Below are 19032 nucleotides of genomic sequence, written 5' to 3'. Positions count from 1 at the left end.
CCATTTTACATTTGAGCCAAAATGCTTTTAAAAGTCAGGGAATTTCACAAAAATCGAAAAAAGTCAGGGAATTTTTCAAAGCCTAAAAAAAGACAACGAAAGATTTAAATTAAAAAAAAGTATGCAACCATGAAGGGGCAACATATAATCTCTCAAAAATTTCGCCAGGGCGCTGAAATTTTGTCTCTCTTCATGAAAAAGATTTGGGAATATTTCAAAGCCTCTATGAAACGTGAAAAAGACTTTGGTCAGTAAAAAAAAGTATGCAACCTTGAAGGAGCTACTTAAATTTTCTCGAAAAAAATTTCGCCTGCAAAAAAAGTATGCAACCTTGAGGGAGCTACTTAAATTTTCTCGAAAAAAATTTCGCCTGCGGCGCTGTCTTTTATTCTCTGACTCCAATAACTTTTAACCTTGAGGGAGCTACTTAAATTTTCTCGAAAAAAATTTCGCCTGCGGCGCTGTCTTTTATTCTCTGACTCCAATAACTTTTTTTTTAAAGCTAGCAGCACGCTATTGGCCAGATGGTCACCCATCCGAGTACTAACCACGCGCAACCGTGCTCAACTTCAGTGATCCATGCGGAACTGGTGCTTTCAGGTTGTGGTTATGTGCCGGATTGAGCTGAGACAGTACTAGGTGGAAGAAGATATTGTTTCTACAGTTTGGCATGGGAGTGGTAACTTAAAAACAAGGCAAGCTTACCAACCTTGCCTATCTCAACCCGGTAGGTACATAACCACGACCTCAAGGTGCAATCGCCGCTGGTTTTGAAAAAAAAAAAAAAAAAATGTGTGTGAAGGCAACTATAGCGCTTTCACTAAATTTTAAGCAGTGCATATTGCATACGCGACTAATTTGAAGGGACAAATTGTAGGTTTCTGGAAAAAAAAGTCTATTTTTTCAGCTTTAAGAGCAATTTTGCAATGAAATTACATTTCTTTCAAAAATCACTAGATTTTGACCTCAAATCACTAAATCACTTGTCAGTACATTTTGGCTATACTTAGTTTTCTCAGTGGTCAGTAGAAGAATTTTAGCCTAAGGTTATGTAATTGGTCTTATTGGGCCCAGTTTCATTGACTTGCTGCTTATTTTTTCTGTATTTTTCTCACTTAATTTTAGTAAATAACAATTTTTTTACAAGGGTTACAAGGGCTTATTGTTTGAAAATCCATTTTAAAAAGCATTTAAAAAACCATTTTCAAAATGTACATTTTGCATTTTACATTTCAAATTGGTTTTTAAAAAGCATTTTACATTTTGCATTTCAAATTGGTTTTCTAGAGGCATTTTACATTTCAAATTGGTTTTCAAAAGCATTTTGCACATCTCTGCTAATAAAACATCTAAACATCAAAATTATTATTATTATTAATCGTATGAACGTATATTTTAACATCATATAGGAAAGTTGAACATGAACAATGGAAAAAGAAAACCAGTATTGAAAAGAACAAAAGAACAGTAAATCAGAGTCGGATATCGAGATTCTCCATGTATGTGATAGCACTGTCACTGCCCTTGTCATTTTTGACGCCAGTGTAGGCTGATCTGAGTAGCTTCAGTTCTCGAGTAGCTTCGGCTCTCGAGAGTCTCGAGTAGCTTCAGTTCCGCCATTATGTAATTGTATTGAGGGAAGTTTCCAATGATGTCGAGTAGCTTCGGCTCTCGAGAGTCTCGAGTAGCTTCAGTTCCGCCATTATGTAATTGTATTGAGGGAAGTTTCCAATGATGAAAAAAATGTTTCGTAATTTCTCCGCTAGATGTCATATTTGTTGAGTTTTCACAAGTTTTACCCCCTACTCCTGACGCAGAGTGAACGTCAAGTGACGCCGCATCGATGCGGCGTAGGAATGAAAAAGAGGCCTCAGGGTTAAATAAACTTAGGGTAATTTTTTCCTAAAATAGGATAATTTTTTCCTAAAATAGGGTAATTTTTTTTAATAGATCAGTTGCGCTTACTTGGGTGATGTTTCAAAGTCATAGAGCAGGAAAAATGAGGACCAACGGATTTTTTCTTTTCCTTCTACGACTTCTAGATCCCGATATAAATCGATTTAAAAAATACCGGTAAATCGTGAACTTTGACGTCACGGCATATGCTCCCGTAGGCGAAGACATCACATCAAATGTCTCGAGCAAAGCTCCCTTGCAGGCTACGCATTAATGTGTTTGTGCACATACGTTTCTGCGCAGTTCTTTATGCTCCTCCGCTAGTGCGCTTGCATAGTGGCGCTACCTAACGGATGAAAAAAAAAAAAAAAAAAAAAAAAAAAAACTTTTTCTCCGTTCCCCTTCAAAAATGTAAAATAACCGTGATCTATTCAAAAAGAATTTAAATTTACGCGCGTTTCTAACATGGAAATTTCATCATCGTAATACGAAAAAAATCCCCATGTTCAAGCCAAAACATCGTAACTCCGATCCCCGTGTTCAAAACCCCAAAATGTGTGTCATGCGCAGAAACCAAAACTCGTCGAACATCGTACACGATGTCCAAAAAACGCGATGCGAAATCTCCCTAACAACATAGAAGGAGGGTTTGGGTCTTTTTACATATCAAGGTCGAAGGACAGTTCACGAACAGCTGACTAACCAAATTTGTTTAGTCGGCTGACTTTACTCTTCTCTCATTGGTGGAAATTTTCTGAAAATTATTGAAATCTTTGTTTACATTTTGCAGTCCCGGTCTGTATTTTCAATTTCCCCCGATTTCTGAATGCAATAATGGATAAATAAGATAAGATACCCATCGAATTTACTTAGAAGTTGGTTGTTAAAAGTAAAAGTTTCGTAAAAAAGCAGAAATAATGTTTCAAAATTTCTGTAAAAATCATCCTACCCAGGAAATTATTCATGGTCCGGCACTGGTACCAAATCAGCAGATATAAAACCTTCGATTTGAATAGTTTCCATTTTTTTAACTAAATAATTTTTTTTTTCTTCAGCTTATTCGATTTACCTATTTACAAATATTTTTTCAAATATTTCGAATAGGATTTTTTCTTATTTATTTGTCCGCCATGTTTTATTTAGTTTTTTTTGAGCGGCAATTTTTAATTTTATAATTAACTAGCTGAATTCCGTCGCTTCGCTCCGGAATACCGCTAGTTCATCCGATTGTACCACCCACCATAACGGTGGCGGATGTCATAAAGGCTGCCAAATCATTGAAACCCACCCGTGTTGCTGGTTCTGATAACATACCTTCCTTTATTATTAAGGGATGTATGCATATAATTGCCCCTGTTCTTTGTAAGATTTTTAATATTAGTATTTCGACTGGCAAGTTCCCCCTATCTTGGAAGTCTGCCATAGTTGTACCAGTCCCAAAAAATACCAATGTAAGCAATGTTCTTAATTTTAGACCTATTTCTTTATTGTGTAATTTCTCGAAAATTTTTGAGAAAATAATAATAGACCATTTGCGGTGTCATATCAAAAATAGCTTAAGTGCTCATCAGCATGGATTTCTGAGTGGCCGGTCTACAACCACAAATCTAGTTTCTTTCTTGCAGTTTGCTGCACCAAATGTTCTTAATCACAGGCAAGTTGACACTGTTTATTTTGACTTGAGCAAAGCTTTCGACGTCGTTCACCATGACCTACTGATTAGGAAATTGGAACAAATAGGTCTATCACCGTTATATTGTAATTTTTTTAAAGATTACTTGCATGGTCGTTCTTTTCGAGTTAAGAGTGGTAATTTTTCTCGAGATAGAGCGATCAGTGTGTGAAATGTGAAATGTGAATGAGTGAATGGATCTCGTTCTTATAATATAAGATTTATTATTTATTATTCTTGAAATTTGAAATCTTGAAACTTGAATAGCCGTGTCAACACTTGTGTGAGATACAATGATACAAATCAATTAATCACATTGTGACTTTCATGATTTCATCTAATTGCTTGAATAGCCGTGTCAACACTTGTGTGAGATACAATGATACAAATCAATTAATCACATTGTGACTTTCATGAAACCTTGCTCGAGGGATTTTTTTTCGTGGGAATTTTTTTCCACTCTGAAGGTTTTCGTTTGTGAGTTTTTCTTCTCCGAATGCACATCGATTAATTAATCTTCTTTTATAACAAATCATTTGAAGTTTAGTTGCTTATATTTACTTGCTAGCACACTCTTGCGGACTATTTAGTCGTAAGCTCCTTTTTGCATTTTTTTATGACACAAATAAAGTGAATAGAAAAACCAAAGAAAACAAATAAAATATTTTTTTTATTTGCATAAAAAAAACACGACTCTTGTCTAGTCAAGTCTAGTGTCTTTCGTTTTGGTTTTGGTCCTAAACCCTCCTTCTATGTTTATGTTATTTCTGAGGGTGATAGAAGATAGAAATATAGAATAGAAGGTACCTAGTACCTATCGAGTATTCTTCCTTAATCCTTTTTGATGTGTAATCAAGGTGATTTTTCTCTATATTTCTAGTTAAACTAATGGTAAATTGGTAATTTTGGCCACTTTTTTTTTTAATTTGCTCACCTTGAAATTTCATGTAGGTATAGGGTCTCCAGATCAAATTTTTAAAAAGTAGCACATTTGGTTCCAAAAACCCGAACATTTCATCGAAAACCCGGACAACCGGACATTTCCCAAATTTCAAAATGTATAGTTTGCACCAGTGCCCAGGGTGCAGAGAACACTGCATTTGCCTTACTTAAGTTACACACGATCGTTCTTCTTCACATTCCGATGAAAGCAAACATTTTTACTGGTTTTGTTGATGTTTCATGAATACGAATGTCCATAATGTAAAGACAATCATTAGTCATGTAAAATACACATGACGAATTGTCAACCTATGTATAAATTGTAGGCATTTCTAGGTAAAACATGAAGTAGGTAGGTACCATCTACAGAGAATAAATAGGTAATAATAAAAAAAAAACATCTTGTCAAGCTCTAAGTAGGTATAAGTATAGGTACAATATTTTTGTACACATTTTCAAATCTTTTCTCAAATGAAAAACGCTTTTTAATACTATTGGAGTCTTATATATCATCAAAAACCCAGACATTTCCCAAATTTTCAAAAATCCCCCCGGACGCCGGACAAACATGTAAAAACCCGGACATGTCCGGGAAAACCCGGACGTCTGGAAACCCTATGTAGGTATAACACTCCTAAGCAAGTATCTTCCCTTAAACCTATAGATTTTTTTTTCTTCAAGTTGAGCATTTAAGTAAAACTGGAACTTTACCTGAATCTTTGTTGTGACAAGTTGTGACTAGAGCTGGAACAACCAAGTGAAATTTAATAATAAGGTACCTCTACCTACCTAGGTAAGTACTTGCTCAAAGATACTTGCTTTAGGAGTGTTCTAAATGTACCTAATTTGATCACTTTTTTTACATTCCACCCATTAAGGGTGGAATGTAAAAAAAGTGATCAAATTAAAAAATAATACCTACCTATGTTTTATTTTTCTAATTCTAGCATCACTAGATACTTTCCACATGCAAGAAGAAAAATCATTTTCAAACTCTGTAGTAGCACCAATATTGACAGATGACTTGAACAAAAACCTAGAAAGACAGAACTCTCGTCTTGTGTCAAAACATGTTGCAGAGGAAATTGAACAGAACAAGAAAAAGTACTGGGACCTCTTCTACAAGAGAAATGAAACAAAATTTTTCAAAGACAGAAACTGGACAGTGAATGAGTTTCATGAATTTGTGAATCAAGATGTTGGTGAAGGTGTGTTACTGGAAGTGGGTTGTGGTGTTGGGAATTTCATATTTCCCTTGTTATCCTGGAGTAAGATTTGTTACATTCATGCCTGTGATATATCACCCCGTGCTGTGAACTTTTTCAAACTGAATCCACTTTATGATGCAAGCAAGATGAATGTTTTCCCATGTGATGTTACTGAAGATGATATTCTCAATCAGGTTCCACACAACTCAGTGGATATTGCAACACTTATATTTGTTTTGTCTGCCATTCACCCTAATAAGTTCAGTACTGTGGTGAAAAACTTGTTTATTATGCTCAAATCAGGTGGTATAATCTTATTCAGAGACTATGGACTTCATGATATGGCTCAAATGAGGTTCAAACCAGGACACAAGATTAGTGAAAATTTATACATGAGACAAGACAAAACTAGGTAAGGTTAAAAAGTGTGTTTTGGTAATGTATATAGATTGATTTTTTCGGGGTTTTGACCTCAGATTTGGTTTTTTCCCAACTTTTTACATAGGAATCGACCATTTATTTATAATTTTTACCCATTTGCAACTGCTTTATTTCGTTGTATTTTATTTAACATCTAACCGCTAACCGCAGCCCGGTTTATTCAAGGTCACTACCTCCCTTCACATCCTCAGAATAAGAATAGTGAGATTTCGCATCGCTTCTTGATCCCGATAACGCAACCCATGTTGGCGCCATCTTGTTTACATCATGTTTTTAGATTTAGCAAAGCGTGCGAAAACCAAAATACGATAACCCAAGCGAACCTAGCGGACGCTCAAGTAATCATACCTTTTATATTTGTTCAATGTTTTGTCTTGTCCTAACTAATGATAATGAATGAAATTAATAAAACAAATAATTCAAATCAGTTTTTGATTTAATTAATTAATTAATAACAGGAAACAATGATTTCTTTAAAATTATTTATTTGTTTTCTCAATATAATTATTCCACCGTGTTCGTTATCTGTTACGTTCTTTTTTGTACAAATAAAACGATAGGTAAAAAAAGAATATAACAGATAACGAAGACCGTGTTCGTTATCTGTTACGTTCTTTTTTGTACAAATAAAACGATAGGTAAAAAAAGAATATAACAGATAACGAAGAAAAAGAAAAAAAAAAAAAAAAAAAAATCTCCAATGTCTTGCCTTTAAAAATCCTGTATTGTTTCTTGGTGTTGGGAATACTGGAGTTTGTCGGTCTGGTATGGAACCCTTATTACAATGTCCATAGTACAGCTTTAGAGAGACTTCAAACTTCAACATTATGCTCTCAAGTAGGTATATGCCTTGAAAATTCAATCTTGGTTATACATCTTACTTACAAAGATGTTGAAAGAGCTCTAAACCTTTTACCGCTTTCTAATTGTAGAACACTACAACACCATTATTTTTTTCAAGATTCTTAACTCCCAAATAGATATACCCCTGATTTATTAGGCAAAATCAACACCAGTGCTCCCGGTAGATATTCTTGTCATACCTTACCTTTTTACACACCTCATAGGTACTTGCTATAACTATCAGATTCTAATAAGCTCTCCCCTTAACTGGTTCCAAAGACTTGCCAATGAGCTTTCTGAAGATCTTGATCTTTTCTGTTGTTCAATTCCTCAGATAAATTCACATTTCCTCCATGAGTACTTCGATTCTAACTCAGATATATATTTTTAAGTTATCTTTTACAATTTTATCATTAAATACCTACTTTGGTATAGGATAGGGTGAATTTTGTATATGTAGCTAATAAAGGGTCTGCCCATTTATGAATAAATTAATAAATAAATAGACCGTCGTATGTATGAAATCCAAAGATAAACTTAAGTTTAACTTAAGACGAACAATGTTGCCAATTTCATGTCATTTCTTGAGATAACTGGCTGGATTTCATGAAATTTGGCAAGATTTTCATTTCAAGTTAAACTTAAGTTTATCTTTAGATTTCATACATACGACGGAGAGAGCAACCGTGTACAGTACCTACATCTAGAGCAGTGATTTTGAACTGGGGGCATGCATACCCCTGGGGGTACACAAGAGACCCTCTAGGGGTAGGTATGCAAGGAAAAATTGTGTAATGGTGGACAAAAGCAAATTTTGAATTTTGACGCTTTATCAGTGCATTACAGTCCAGACTAGTATTGAATTTTGACTTAAGACACTGAAGTAGAATAGAATATACCTTGTTTATCCTGCCCATACTGAATTTTTTCAAAAGGTACTGGGTATGTTTAGATTTCAGTAGTAGGTAATGGTAAACATCAACCTAGGTATGGGGTACCGAGTACTCATTATGACTGTGGCGGGGGTACATGAAATTAAATCTAGGTACCCAATATTATAGGGTTTAAATATATAACCATTTATTCATTATTTATAAACATACATAAACACAAATCATCTCAATATAAATAAGTAATTAATACATATGGCTTACTCTTTACCCATGGAGCAATTTAAAATATTATCTAAATGCTCTGTATCGGATAAAGAGGAGTTCAAGTTTTAGATATCTGTCAATTACAGGAATCTTCTTGATACCCAGGATGTTTTCCAGCTGATCCAAGTTCTTGATAGCATATGCTTTTGAGTCCTCATTCTTCCTGATAAGTATTTTGCAATCACGGGTCCAAACATACTTGTAATTATTCTTTCTTGCCAATTGTTTGGTTTTATATAGGAGCTCTTGATTTCTTCTTGTCAAATGTTCGTTGATATAAAAATTCTCATGCCAGAGTTTTTTCTGTCTGTAAGCTGCTGTCCATTTGTCTCTTGTTTAAGTATTCAGTAGGCAAACAATGATGGGCTTAGGTTTCTTTTTATTCATACTATTCACTCTGTGGGCCGCTTGAACATCTTCTAATGGTTTCGCAAATCCCAATTTTCTTCCTATTTCTTCTACGATTTTCAGTACATTTTCATTTCCCTTTTGTTGGACTCCATTGATTGTTATATTTATCATTCTAGATCTTTGCTCCAGATTATTTATTTCACTCTCATATGTTTCAACTCTTTTCTTCAATTCATTGTTTTCTTCAGTCTTCAATTGATTCCGTCTTCCAGTGTATCAATCTTCGCTTTTTGTCCATGTATTATGTCCTTCAAATCATTCAGGGTTTGTCCAAACGAGTCAATTTTATCAACAAGGTATATTATCATTTCTCGATCGGTTTTTTGATTTTCAGTTGAGTTGGACAAGTTCTTATCAGGTGAATTCTTCTTGTTTCTAGTCATAGCGAAAAGAGACACAATGATAGGTACTAGGTATGTAAATTGAAACAAAACCCAAAGTGAGATTGAAAATTTTTCCGAAATTTGCTGCGGAGCTGTGATTTCCGTTTGAATATTACCGCCAACCGCCACACCAAAACAAATCTATTGCCTCTGTGGTAAGAAATAATGCTGTAATCAGCTGTCTCGATCTTCCATCTCTCTTCATCAGTTTAGAACTGTAACTGCTATGGTCTTATCGTCCCGAAATCGAAGAGAGAAGGAAGACAGGATAGGAAAAAGCCAGCCGTTCCGAGAACGAACATTATCCCATCAGGATAAAATCCGCCCCGGGCGAATTTGATTGCATAAAAAAAAACCCAATCACACTGCTTAATCCGAGAGTTAAACTTAAACCGAGTTTAAATTCAGATTACGGCCCAAAAACCGAGTGATGACCTCGGTTATGAGTCGGGTTTCTGCATTAAACGATCTAACTGATTTTGATGAAATTTGGCAAAACCTTTCACACGGGAAAATTACTCATTAGATTTGGGTCCAGATCTAGGTTTGAAGATTAGAAAAATCTGCCGAATCAGTTCTTGTATAGACACGTACATAGGCGTGCTTTTAAAGCCCGTTCTCACTTATCGTGAGTTTCACACGATTTTTCCATATACCTTTTTTTTATTACTATCATAATAATAAAGTAAGGACGGGCTAAAAAGGATCTTTCTCAGATGAGCAGTGACCATTGTTATAGGGTTAGGTTAAGGTAAAACACCTAGTCGCCGCACGGCGACCAAAGATCGGCACTTTTTTATTTGAGCGCCAAGAATAAGGAAACGCACCATTTTTGAGAACCCCTGATAATTTTAAACGATTTTTCAGACGATTTGTGTTTAACTTCTCACACATCAAAATCAGGTGTTGTTTGTAAACATTGAAAAAAATCATTCCAAAAGTCGTGCTCCGAGAGAAAAGTAGGTTTTTTTGTTTTTTCTTGTTTTTAGTCCGTCCTTCCTTTATTATTACAATAGTAATAAAAAGGTATAAGGGACGGACTATTGTATTCGCTTCGGAGTCAGTCCGTCCGTCTGTCCCCATAGAAGGACTTATCCAAACCTGGTCGACCTATATATCAAATTAAAGGTCTTTTTACCAGGAACACGAAAATGGTGGTACAAATTTTGTTCAGAAAACCATAAAGCCAAAAAACCAAAAAAAAAAACTGGTTTTGGGGGGATTTTTTTCACATTTTCTCACACAAATGAGCTCTGATCTCGAAATTTGTCGCGACGACCTATATACTCAAAGCGAGAATTTTCCACATTTTCTCACACAAATGAGCTCTGATCTTGAAATTTGTCGCGACGACCTATGAACTCAAAGCGAGAAAGTTTCTTCACATTTTCTCACACAAATGAGCTCTGATCTCGAAATTTGTCGCGACGACCTATGAACTCAAAGCGAGAAAGTTTTAGATAACACTTCGATCATTTAAGACCGGTTTTAGCGTCACCTATGTTAAGCTACGCCGAGTAATAAATGGATGGGTGACTTAAACATTATATTGGGAATAAAGGGAGAACGGGCTCTAGTCTTGATTTTAAATCATTACGTGAAAGTAAAATCAAATCAAGAATGATAATAAACTGAATATTAATTAAACAAATTATGTAGGTACAAAGGTATTCTTTAACCACGATCGAACGGGCTAAAAATATCCCGGAGGGACGGGCCCAGCTTGTTTCCCTTAAGAAACTGAGTTTCGTAGCTAAGGTTTGTAGACTGTGTATTGATCTTTCAAGTGACTTTTTTATGTTTTCTGGACTCGTAACATAATTCTAAATAGATTTTCATGCATTGCAATAATTTTATGTGAATACTTTTTAAATGAATGTCAAAAAAAAGTTTCAGTTCCGGAATTCGGCAAGGTGTAATAATAATCGTCCCGGGGGATGGAGTCTGTCACAGCAATGTTTTCTCAACTGTACCAATAATCGAATTTCTTTTTATTTTACCATCTCATTTCATATTTTTTGGTTATTAATCATCAAATAGTGAGTAATTAATGAATAATTGGTATCTACTTAGGCACTTTGTTTATTTCTTATATTAAAAATGGCAAAAGTCAAGAGGAAGTCAAAAGCTAGAGAAATCACTCCAAACCTACTTTTTCACTTTCTATTACTACAGTTTAGCGGCTATACTGTAATGAAAGTATTGCAATCGGTCCAAATTTTCAAAATCGGGAAATGGGTGGAAATATCCGTTTTGGGGTCCCCTGATAATGAAAGTATTGCAATCGGTCCAAATTTTCAAAATCGGGAAATGGGTGGAAATATCCGTTTTGGGGTCCCCTGATTCCAAAAAAGTAGTTTTTAGCCCATGGTCTGTACGTACGTGACGACGTACGTACTACAGGTTTAAATGGGAAAAAGTAGAAAGTTGTGAACAAAATATCTCAAGAACGGTTTGTCGTAGAAATGAAATTTGTTATGCTATCTACAGGTTTAAATGGGAAAAAGTAGAAAGTTGTGAACAAAATATCTCAAGAACGGTTTGTCGTAGAGAAATGAAATTCGTACAGGTTTAAATGGGAAAAAGTAGAAAGTTGTGAACAAAATATCTCAAGAACGGTTTGTCGTAGAGAAATGAAATTTTTATGCTATCTACAGGTTTAAATGGGAAAAAGTAGAAAGTTGTGAACAAAATATCTCAAGAACGGTTTGTCGTAGAGAAATGAAATTCGTACAGGTTTAAATGGGAAAAAGTAGAAAGTTGTGAACAAAATATCTCAAGAACGGTTTGTCGTAGAGAAATGAAATTTAAATGGGAAAAAGTAGAAAGTTGTGAACAAAATATCTCAAGAACGGTTTGTCGTAGAGCGATGAAATTTGGTATGCTAAGGTGAGCGAAGGTACGGAAAATCCAGTGGGATTTTTACTTTCTATTACTACAGTATCTCTCTCTCTCTCTCTCTCTCTCTCTCTCTCTCTCTTTTTTACTTTCTATTACTACAGTATAGCGGAGCTATACTAGTAATGAAAGTATTGCAATCGGTCCAAATTTTCAAAATCGGGAAATGTGTGGAAATATCCGTTTTGGGATCCCCTGATTCCAAAAAAGTGGTTTTTAGCCCATGGTCTGTACGTATGTATGTATGTATGTAGGTATGTATGTACGGATGTACGTATGTGTGTACTACTGGTTTAAATGGGAAAAGGTGGTATACAAAATATCTCAAGAACGGTTTGTCCTAGAGCGATGAAATTTGGTATGCTATCCCGGTATGGTCCAAGGACGCGACTGTAACAATTTGGTAAAAATCGGACAGTCACTCATCCAGATATCAACCAAAGTCAATGTTGCTTCGAACTTCGGACTTAGAAAAATTTTCAAAAAAAAAAAAAAATCAATTTTTTTCATACTTTATATGATTGATAAGGAATCATATAATCCTTATCACACGGGGAGTATTTTAAGATAGGAAATTTCTGGTCGAAAATTGGCCGCCCTAGGCGGTCGATTTTGGACTTAGAAATTTAAAAAAAAGTTCAATTTTTGGACACTTTTTAATGATCCCTCATTACACGGGGAGTATTTTAAGATAGGAAATTTTCGACCAAAAATCGGCCGCCGTAGGCGGCTCAGGCTTGGGACTTGGAAAAATTTTCATTTTTTTTTTTTTTTTAAATACGTAATCTACAAATGTTTTTTTTTTTTTTTTTTTCAAATACGTATTCCGCAAATGTAATAGAAAGTCGTGTGATGTTCACACCAGATTTTTTTAGTAGAAAATTCTTTCTACTTACCTACTTAAGAAATGAAAAATGTAAAAAACATTAGATTGAAAAAGACAAGGTAGGTGCATAGGTACCTAAGGGTTGTAGGTGTTAAGTTAAAGAAATAAAATGTAGATTAGAAAGTGATGATTTTCCAATTTTTAAGCCTGAGATTGCACCTTATTTTTTGGGGTAAGTTAAAGAAATAAAATGTAGATTAGAAAGTGATGATTTTCCAATTTTTAAGCCTGAGATTGCACCTTATTTTTTGGGGAAAAAAAAGATCTAAAATACTACCTACCCTCAGTAATCTAGAATGAAATTCGAGCACAATAATGTAGTTACCTACTTACTTACCTACATACATACTGTTCAAGTACCTTTTTATCTACTTTTACATTTTTAGATTATTTTAATGTACTTAGGTATCTTTTACCTGTTACTTACATGATAGGTATTTGTTTTTCAGGAGCAGAAGTACCTAATTAAATAATGACTATAACAATAGTATGCAAAGAAAGAATAAAAGTAATAATGATAAGATTGATAAGTAATAATAATATATAAAAAAAACCATTGGATTGCTTTAAAAATATCATTTACAGTAGGTAAGTAAATAAGTACTCAGAGTACCGGTTACAACATAGGACGATTACTCATAGAGAAGGTTCCGAAAACTTCAACAAGCACTCTCAAAAGGTGACGATTATAGATACAACAGGGGTTTTCTGATAAATCAGTTAATTCTCAAGACATGGTTAACGTTATTGAATTGGAAATTAATTGATTTCCCGATTCGCGATGTATTTTCGTAACCGTGGCAGGGGGAATCAAACAGAAACTCCCCAAGCGAAATGTCTGAGGCTTCCTTGCTCTAGCGAATCTGATAAGTAACAGAACCGAACTCCTAAATTACCTCAATAAATGGACGAGTTATAGCAAATTAAAAATGAAAAAATCCTTAAGGGTGTCGATAACTAGGTGTTTTACCTTAAACAGAAAAAGTAGTGATTAGTGTTATTATAGCATTATAGGGTAACAAGCATGTAAAATATAGTTCTCTCAAAACTGTTGAAACACTCATCAAACACACCAACACTTTTTACACACCCTGTGATTTGTCACTAAACAAACAAAGATCCACACTTCCACACACCTCCGATGTTTCCTTGAGTTTACATAGATGTTGGAGTGCTGTGGTTTTATTTTTTCCCCTCAGAATAGGTCACCCCGTATTTTCGTGAGAAAAAACCAAGAACAACGGATTGATCCCTTTCCATTGTTGGCCCAAACTCATACTTTTAAAAAGTGCATCTGCAATATTTTTTGGGTGTTTTCGGGGAGGAACAACAGTTCCGTCCGAAGATCCATCCGATTTCCCAACCCAACAAAAAGGTCATCCAAGTTCCGTCCGCGATACCTAATATTGAACCTATAAACCTGAGAGTAAAAAGTAAATTAATAAGTAGGTATATAAGGAACAGGGTGACCCCGCGATACCTAATATTGAACCTATAAACCTGAGAGTAAAAAGTAAATTAATAAGTAGGTATATAAGGAACAGGGTGACCAAAAAAAAAGTATGGTATAACTTTTGTATGCTATTATACCTAGGCCTATAGGAACAAACTATGAACATGAACATGTATGCTATTATTTTTGTACTTGTAACACTGGCCTGCTAAATGAAACCTGAGAGTTGCAAGCCAACTTTTAATCAATTTGGGGGTTTTCGAGGTCGCTGAACCCGAATATGATAACCGTTTTTCTTGGTTGTTTCAAAAATAGAGTTTTTTGCGTGTTTTTACGTTTTTTTGACCATAGCTTTTCGTTTTTTTTTTTTTTTTTTTAATTTAATTTTAGGAAACAGTCTTTTGATATACCTGAATATGGCCGATAAATGGACTAGATATACAGGGTTGCCCAGAATTTATGCTTTTGTTGATTTTCTCGGAGCCTGTTCGAAATTTATGAAAAAACAAAAAAAAAAAAAAAAAAAAAAGAACCGTAACCTTTATATTTTAAGCGGACACTTTGGCAATACTGATTCGCGAAGAATTCGCCAAGTTCGCGAATCGGGGCCAACTCTAGTTTTAGAACCCCCTATTTTTTTAATTGCATCATATTGCGTTTTTTACGTTTTAACCTTGAAGTATAGATCGACTAATCACTCGAATTTTTGGGATTCGCGGTGTTTTTGCGCGGAAATTGACAATTCTCATGATTTCATCAATATTTACTCTGGAATGAAGAAGAAAAAATTAAAAAAAATTTACACCCGCAAAAAATTTTTCAGTTACGTTATGTACTTTTCGAGATATGCACATTTTTAACGCGAACGCAAAACGTGGCACAGTGCATGACTAGCGTAACGTCACGCCATAGTGGGGCGAGTAGGTATACCTACTATACGCATGTGATTTCTAGCGCGCACCTTGTTACTTTCCCTTATCCTATAGGAAAGTAATGTAATCGGGTCAAATTTTTCGATGGTCAGTTTTTTAGTGTCAAAACCGTTTTGAGGTCCCTAGAGCCTAAATCCAAAGTTTCAGCCATTGGGCCCGTGTTTGTGTCTGTCTGTCTTGTGTCTGTCTGACTGTAAACAAAATATCTCGAGAACGGTAAGAGCTAGAGACCTTGAAATTTAGTATGTAGCTCTCAAATGTGACAAGATTGCGACACGAAACTTTTTGGTTAAGAGACCGGTGCAAAGGTTGGCGGCATTTTACCCGCTTTTTGGCGGTTTTCCGTGTAATTTAACAATATCTCGGAACGGTATAAAAGCTAGAGACCTTGAAATTTGGTTATGTAAGTAGTTCACAAATGTGACAGGGATGCAACACCAAAACGTTTGGATTCTTTGATGGTAGTACTGCGCATTCTGCGCGTTTTTTGTCCGCTTTTGAGACAATTTCGACCCGTTTTTTGGCGGTTTTCAGACTATAGATACCAGACGATGCTTATTTGAGATTATGCTTATTTTAGTGTTCTTTTACCTAACTTTTACAATATCTCTAACCGTTTTGTCGCTATAGCTGAAAACCGCCAAACAACGGTCGAAAGTTTGACCAAAAGCGGTCCAAATACCGCCAAGCGCAGCTACCAGTCTCAACCAAACGTTTTGGTGTTGCATCCTTGTCACATTTGTGAATACATACCAAATTTCCAAAGTCTCTAGCTTATACCGTTCCCGAGATATTGTTTAATTATACGGAAAACCGCTGAAAGCGTAAAATGCCGCCAAACGTTGCACGGTCTTTAACCAAAGTTTCCGTGTCGCAATCTGTCACATTTGGAGAGCTACATATTAAATTTCAAGTCTCTGAGCTCTTACCGTTCTCGAGATATTGTTAAATTACAACAAAAACCGCCAAAAAAGCGGTAAAATGCCGCCAACCGTTGCACCGATCTAAAATAAAGTTTCGTGCCGCATCCTTGTCACATTTTACAGCTGCATAGGTACCAAAATTCTCAAGTCTCTTAGCTCTAGAAATAAGCTCAAAACTGACGAAAGAATAGTCTCAAATATTCAAATGGAAAATGCAAGCAAGTGTTTCTTTGTTGTTTTTTCAACTATGGCGTCACGTCAAAAAAAAATCCCTCGAAAAGCGCGAGTTCAAACACAAATATCTCGGCAAGTACACGACGGATTTTAAAATCGAAAACAGATTTGTGAATGTGATTTTTGACCGCTTCGTTTTATTTATGTTAGGTTGAATTATTTTTTCCATGAGAATCCTCAATTCGCTAAAAACGCGAATCACAAAAGTGCTTATAAAGTAGAGGTGTGACCTATCAAATCTGAGTGTTTTTTGCTCCCAAATCTTATGGTCTCATTATTTTTTCGATTTGGTCCAATATTTCGCTCTTCGCGATTTGCGCGGTGTTCGCGAAATCCGCGAATCCTACATGTTTTCCAAAGGTACGAACTGTTCTTTACGTCCAAATAATAATTTATGTGAAATATCATTAAACTCCCCTTTTTTTTTTTTTTTTTTTTAATTTCAGGTCATATTTCTTCTCAGTGGAGGTTGTGTCTGCAATTTTTTCTCAGGGTGGTTTTGAAATCATCGAGTGTAATTATATCACCAGGAAAACAATCAATGTGAAGGAAAATATCAATGTGGATAGAACTTTTCTACAAGCTAAACTTAAGAAACCTAACCTGTGATGAGGTGTTTTTTTTATGTTAAATAAAGAAATAAAACAAATTTTATTCTTCTTCGCCTTTTCCCATGTTCAGATGGGGTCGGCGTTTGTCGTCGGCCTCTCAATCAGCTTTAGAGTTTTAGAGTGATCGCTTTGAGGCCAACTGGTTTTGGCTAAACAAAATTTCCCTTCGCACTCAATCTTCGCTATTGATATAGCGTGAGGAAATTTGGACTAGTCTACTCCCAGTTTATAATACCCTAGCTAGACGCTGATCTACTCTCTGTTTATAGTCCCTCAGCCAGACTACCCCGTTGAAAGAAAACAAATAAATGATTAAAATATTTTTTACTTTCTATTTTCCATTTTGCTTGATCATTTTATTTGTCATATATTAGGTACTTATGTCAAATATTTCGTAAAGGATGTTTACTTTTCTTTTCTTGTCTTTTAATACGGGAAGTAGATAATATCCCCACAAAAACACAAAATAAATGTGAAAAAAGGCCAAGTTCCTATCCAAAAATGTCGGCCTATAACATTGGTGATATCAGAAAATTAAGGCCAAGTCTGCATTCCCAGTTTTTCGTGCCTGCTGAAAGTGCTGAATCTTAATTTCTTCAACCTTATCTCATCATTTATTTATTCGAGTAGAAAACATAGCCAAGTTGAAATTGAGATAAGGTTGAAGAAATTAAGATTCAGCATTTTCAGCAGGCACGAAAAACTGGGAATGCAGACTTGGCCTTAATTTTCTGATATCACCAATGTTATAGGCCGACATTTTTGCATAGGAACTTGGCCTTTTTTCACTTTTGTGTTTTTGTGGGGGATCTCACTTCTTTTTTCTAAGTGTGTATTTACACATGATTAGTAGGTACCTACAGATCTTCTCATTACCTAGCTCTTTGTAAGCTTTTGATTTTTAGTCCGTTCTTCCTTTATTATTACGATAGTTATTTAATTCGCTTCGGTGTCGTCTGTGTGTCTGTCTGTTCCCATAGAAGGACCTGGTCGACCTATATATCAAATTAAAGGTCTTTTTACCAGGAACACGAAAGTGGTGGTGCAAATTTTGTCCAGAGAACCAAAAAGTAAAAAAAAAAGAACCAAAAAATGGTTTTTGGGGGATTTTTTTCACATTTTCTCACACAAATGAGCTCTGATCTCGAAATTTGTCGCTTAGGTTAGGTGTTTCTCACACAAATGAGCTCTGATCTCGAAATTTGTCGCGACGACCTATGAACTCAAAGCGAGAAAGTTTTAGATAACACTTCAGTCGTTATTAGTCGTTAATTTAAGACCGGTTTTAGCGTTAGGTTAGGTTTGGGTTGGGTTAGGTGCCGCACGGACGATGAAGGTCCGGGACAACTGGAGGTGGAAGTCGCTCACGATTCCACATAATTGTGTTTCCCTCGGGGGGGTGAGTGGCGGAGTACTACTCTTCTTTCGCTCCCTCGGGGGTGGCACTTTATCACAGAAGATTTTGCACCCTGCGTGGGTGGGCAATTGATGAACTCCTCCAGGCTTAATCATATAATGTACTTATACTTGTGTAAAGGGCCTTTCACCCTAGAGTTAGGAACTGACTATCAGCAAGACGATGGAAGAAGGGGCCGCACCCTGAAGTTAATGTTAATTCAAATTCCGGGGTAAAAGGCTCTCAAAGAAGATGTTAATAAAAAAAAGGTTAGGTTGGGTTAGGTTAGGTTAGGTTAGGTTAGGTTAGGTTAGGTTAGGTTAGGTTAGGTTAGGTTAGGTTTAGGTTAGTGTAGGTTAGGTTAGGTTAGGTTAGGTTAGGTTAGGTTAGGTTAGGTTAGGTTAGGTTAGGTTAGGTTAGGTTAGGTTGGGTTAGGTTAGGTTAGGTTAGGTTAGGTTAGGTTAGGTTAGGTTAGGTTAGGTTAGGTTAGGTTAGGTTAGGTTTAGGTTAGGTTTAGGTTAGGTTTAGGTTAGGTTTAGTTTAGGTTAGGTTTAGGTTAGGTTTAGGTTAGGTTTAGGTTAGGTTTAGGTTAGGTTTAGGTTAGGTTTTCTGATATCACCAATGTTATAGGCCGACATTTTTGCATAGGAACTTGGCCTTTTTTCACTTAGGTTAGGTTAGGTTAAAAAAAAAACCTTTTTTCTAAGTGTGTATTTACACATGATTAGTAGGTACCTACAGATCTT

The 19032-nt window shown here is 35.5% G+C and overlaps 1 protein-coding gene across 7 annotated transcripts; it reads left to right on the top strand.

The window, feature by feature from the left end:
• Positions 1-3930: 3930 nt before the first annotated feature.
• Positions 3931-16955, top strand: LOC103518637 (methyltransferase-like protein 6). Of its 7 annotated transcripts, XM_026830375.1 has the most exons (4): positions 3931-3967; positions 4099-4160; positions 5458-6130; positions 16726-16955. In XM_026830375.1, exons 3-4 carry the CDS (start codon positions 5478-5480, stop codon positions 16886-16888), a joined length of 816 nt encoding a protein of 271 aa, XP_026686176.1. In that variant the 5' UTR covers positions 3931-3967; positions 4099-4160; positions 5458-5477; the 3' UTR covers positions 16889-16955. The 7 variants fall into 7 exon arrangements, with proteins under 7 accessions (XP_026686176.1, XP_008481939.1, XP_008481938.1 ...); XM_008483717.3 differs by lacking the exon at positions 3931-3967 and having other exon boundaries at positions 4074-4160; XM_008483716.3 differs by lacking the exons at positions 3931-3967; positions 4099-4160 and adding an exon at positions 4183-4459.
• The last annotated feature ends 2077 nt before the right edge of the window (positions 16956-19032 follow it).

Source organism: Diaphorina citri, unplaced genomic scaffold (assembly GCF_000475195.1).
Source record: "Diaphorina citri unplaced genomic scaffold, Diaci psyllid genome assembly version 1.1 scaffold2283, whole genome shotgun sequence".
Classification (NCBI taxonomy): Eukaryota; Metazoa; Arthropoda; class Insecta; order Hemiptera; family Psyllidae; genus Diaphorina; species Diaphorina citri.
Note: the sequence above shows the minus strand (reverse complement) of the source record. Positions and strands in the feature narration are given on the sequence as shown.

What these genes read in the sequence shown, in the direction of transcription:
- LOC103518637 (XM_008483714.3), top strand. An exon ending in ATGAGACAAGACAAAACTAG is followed by an intron (nt 6,131 to 16,725) that starts GTAAGGTTAAAA and finishes TTTTAATTTCAG; the next exon opens with GTCATATTTCTTCTCAGTGG.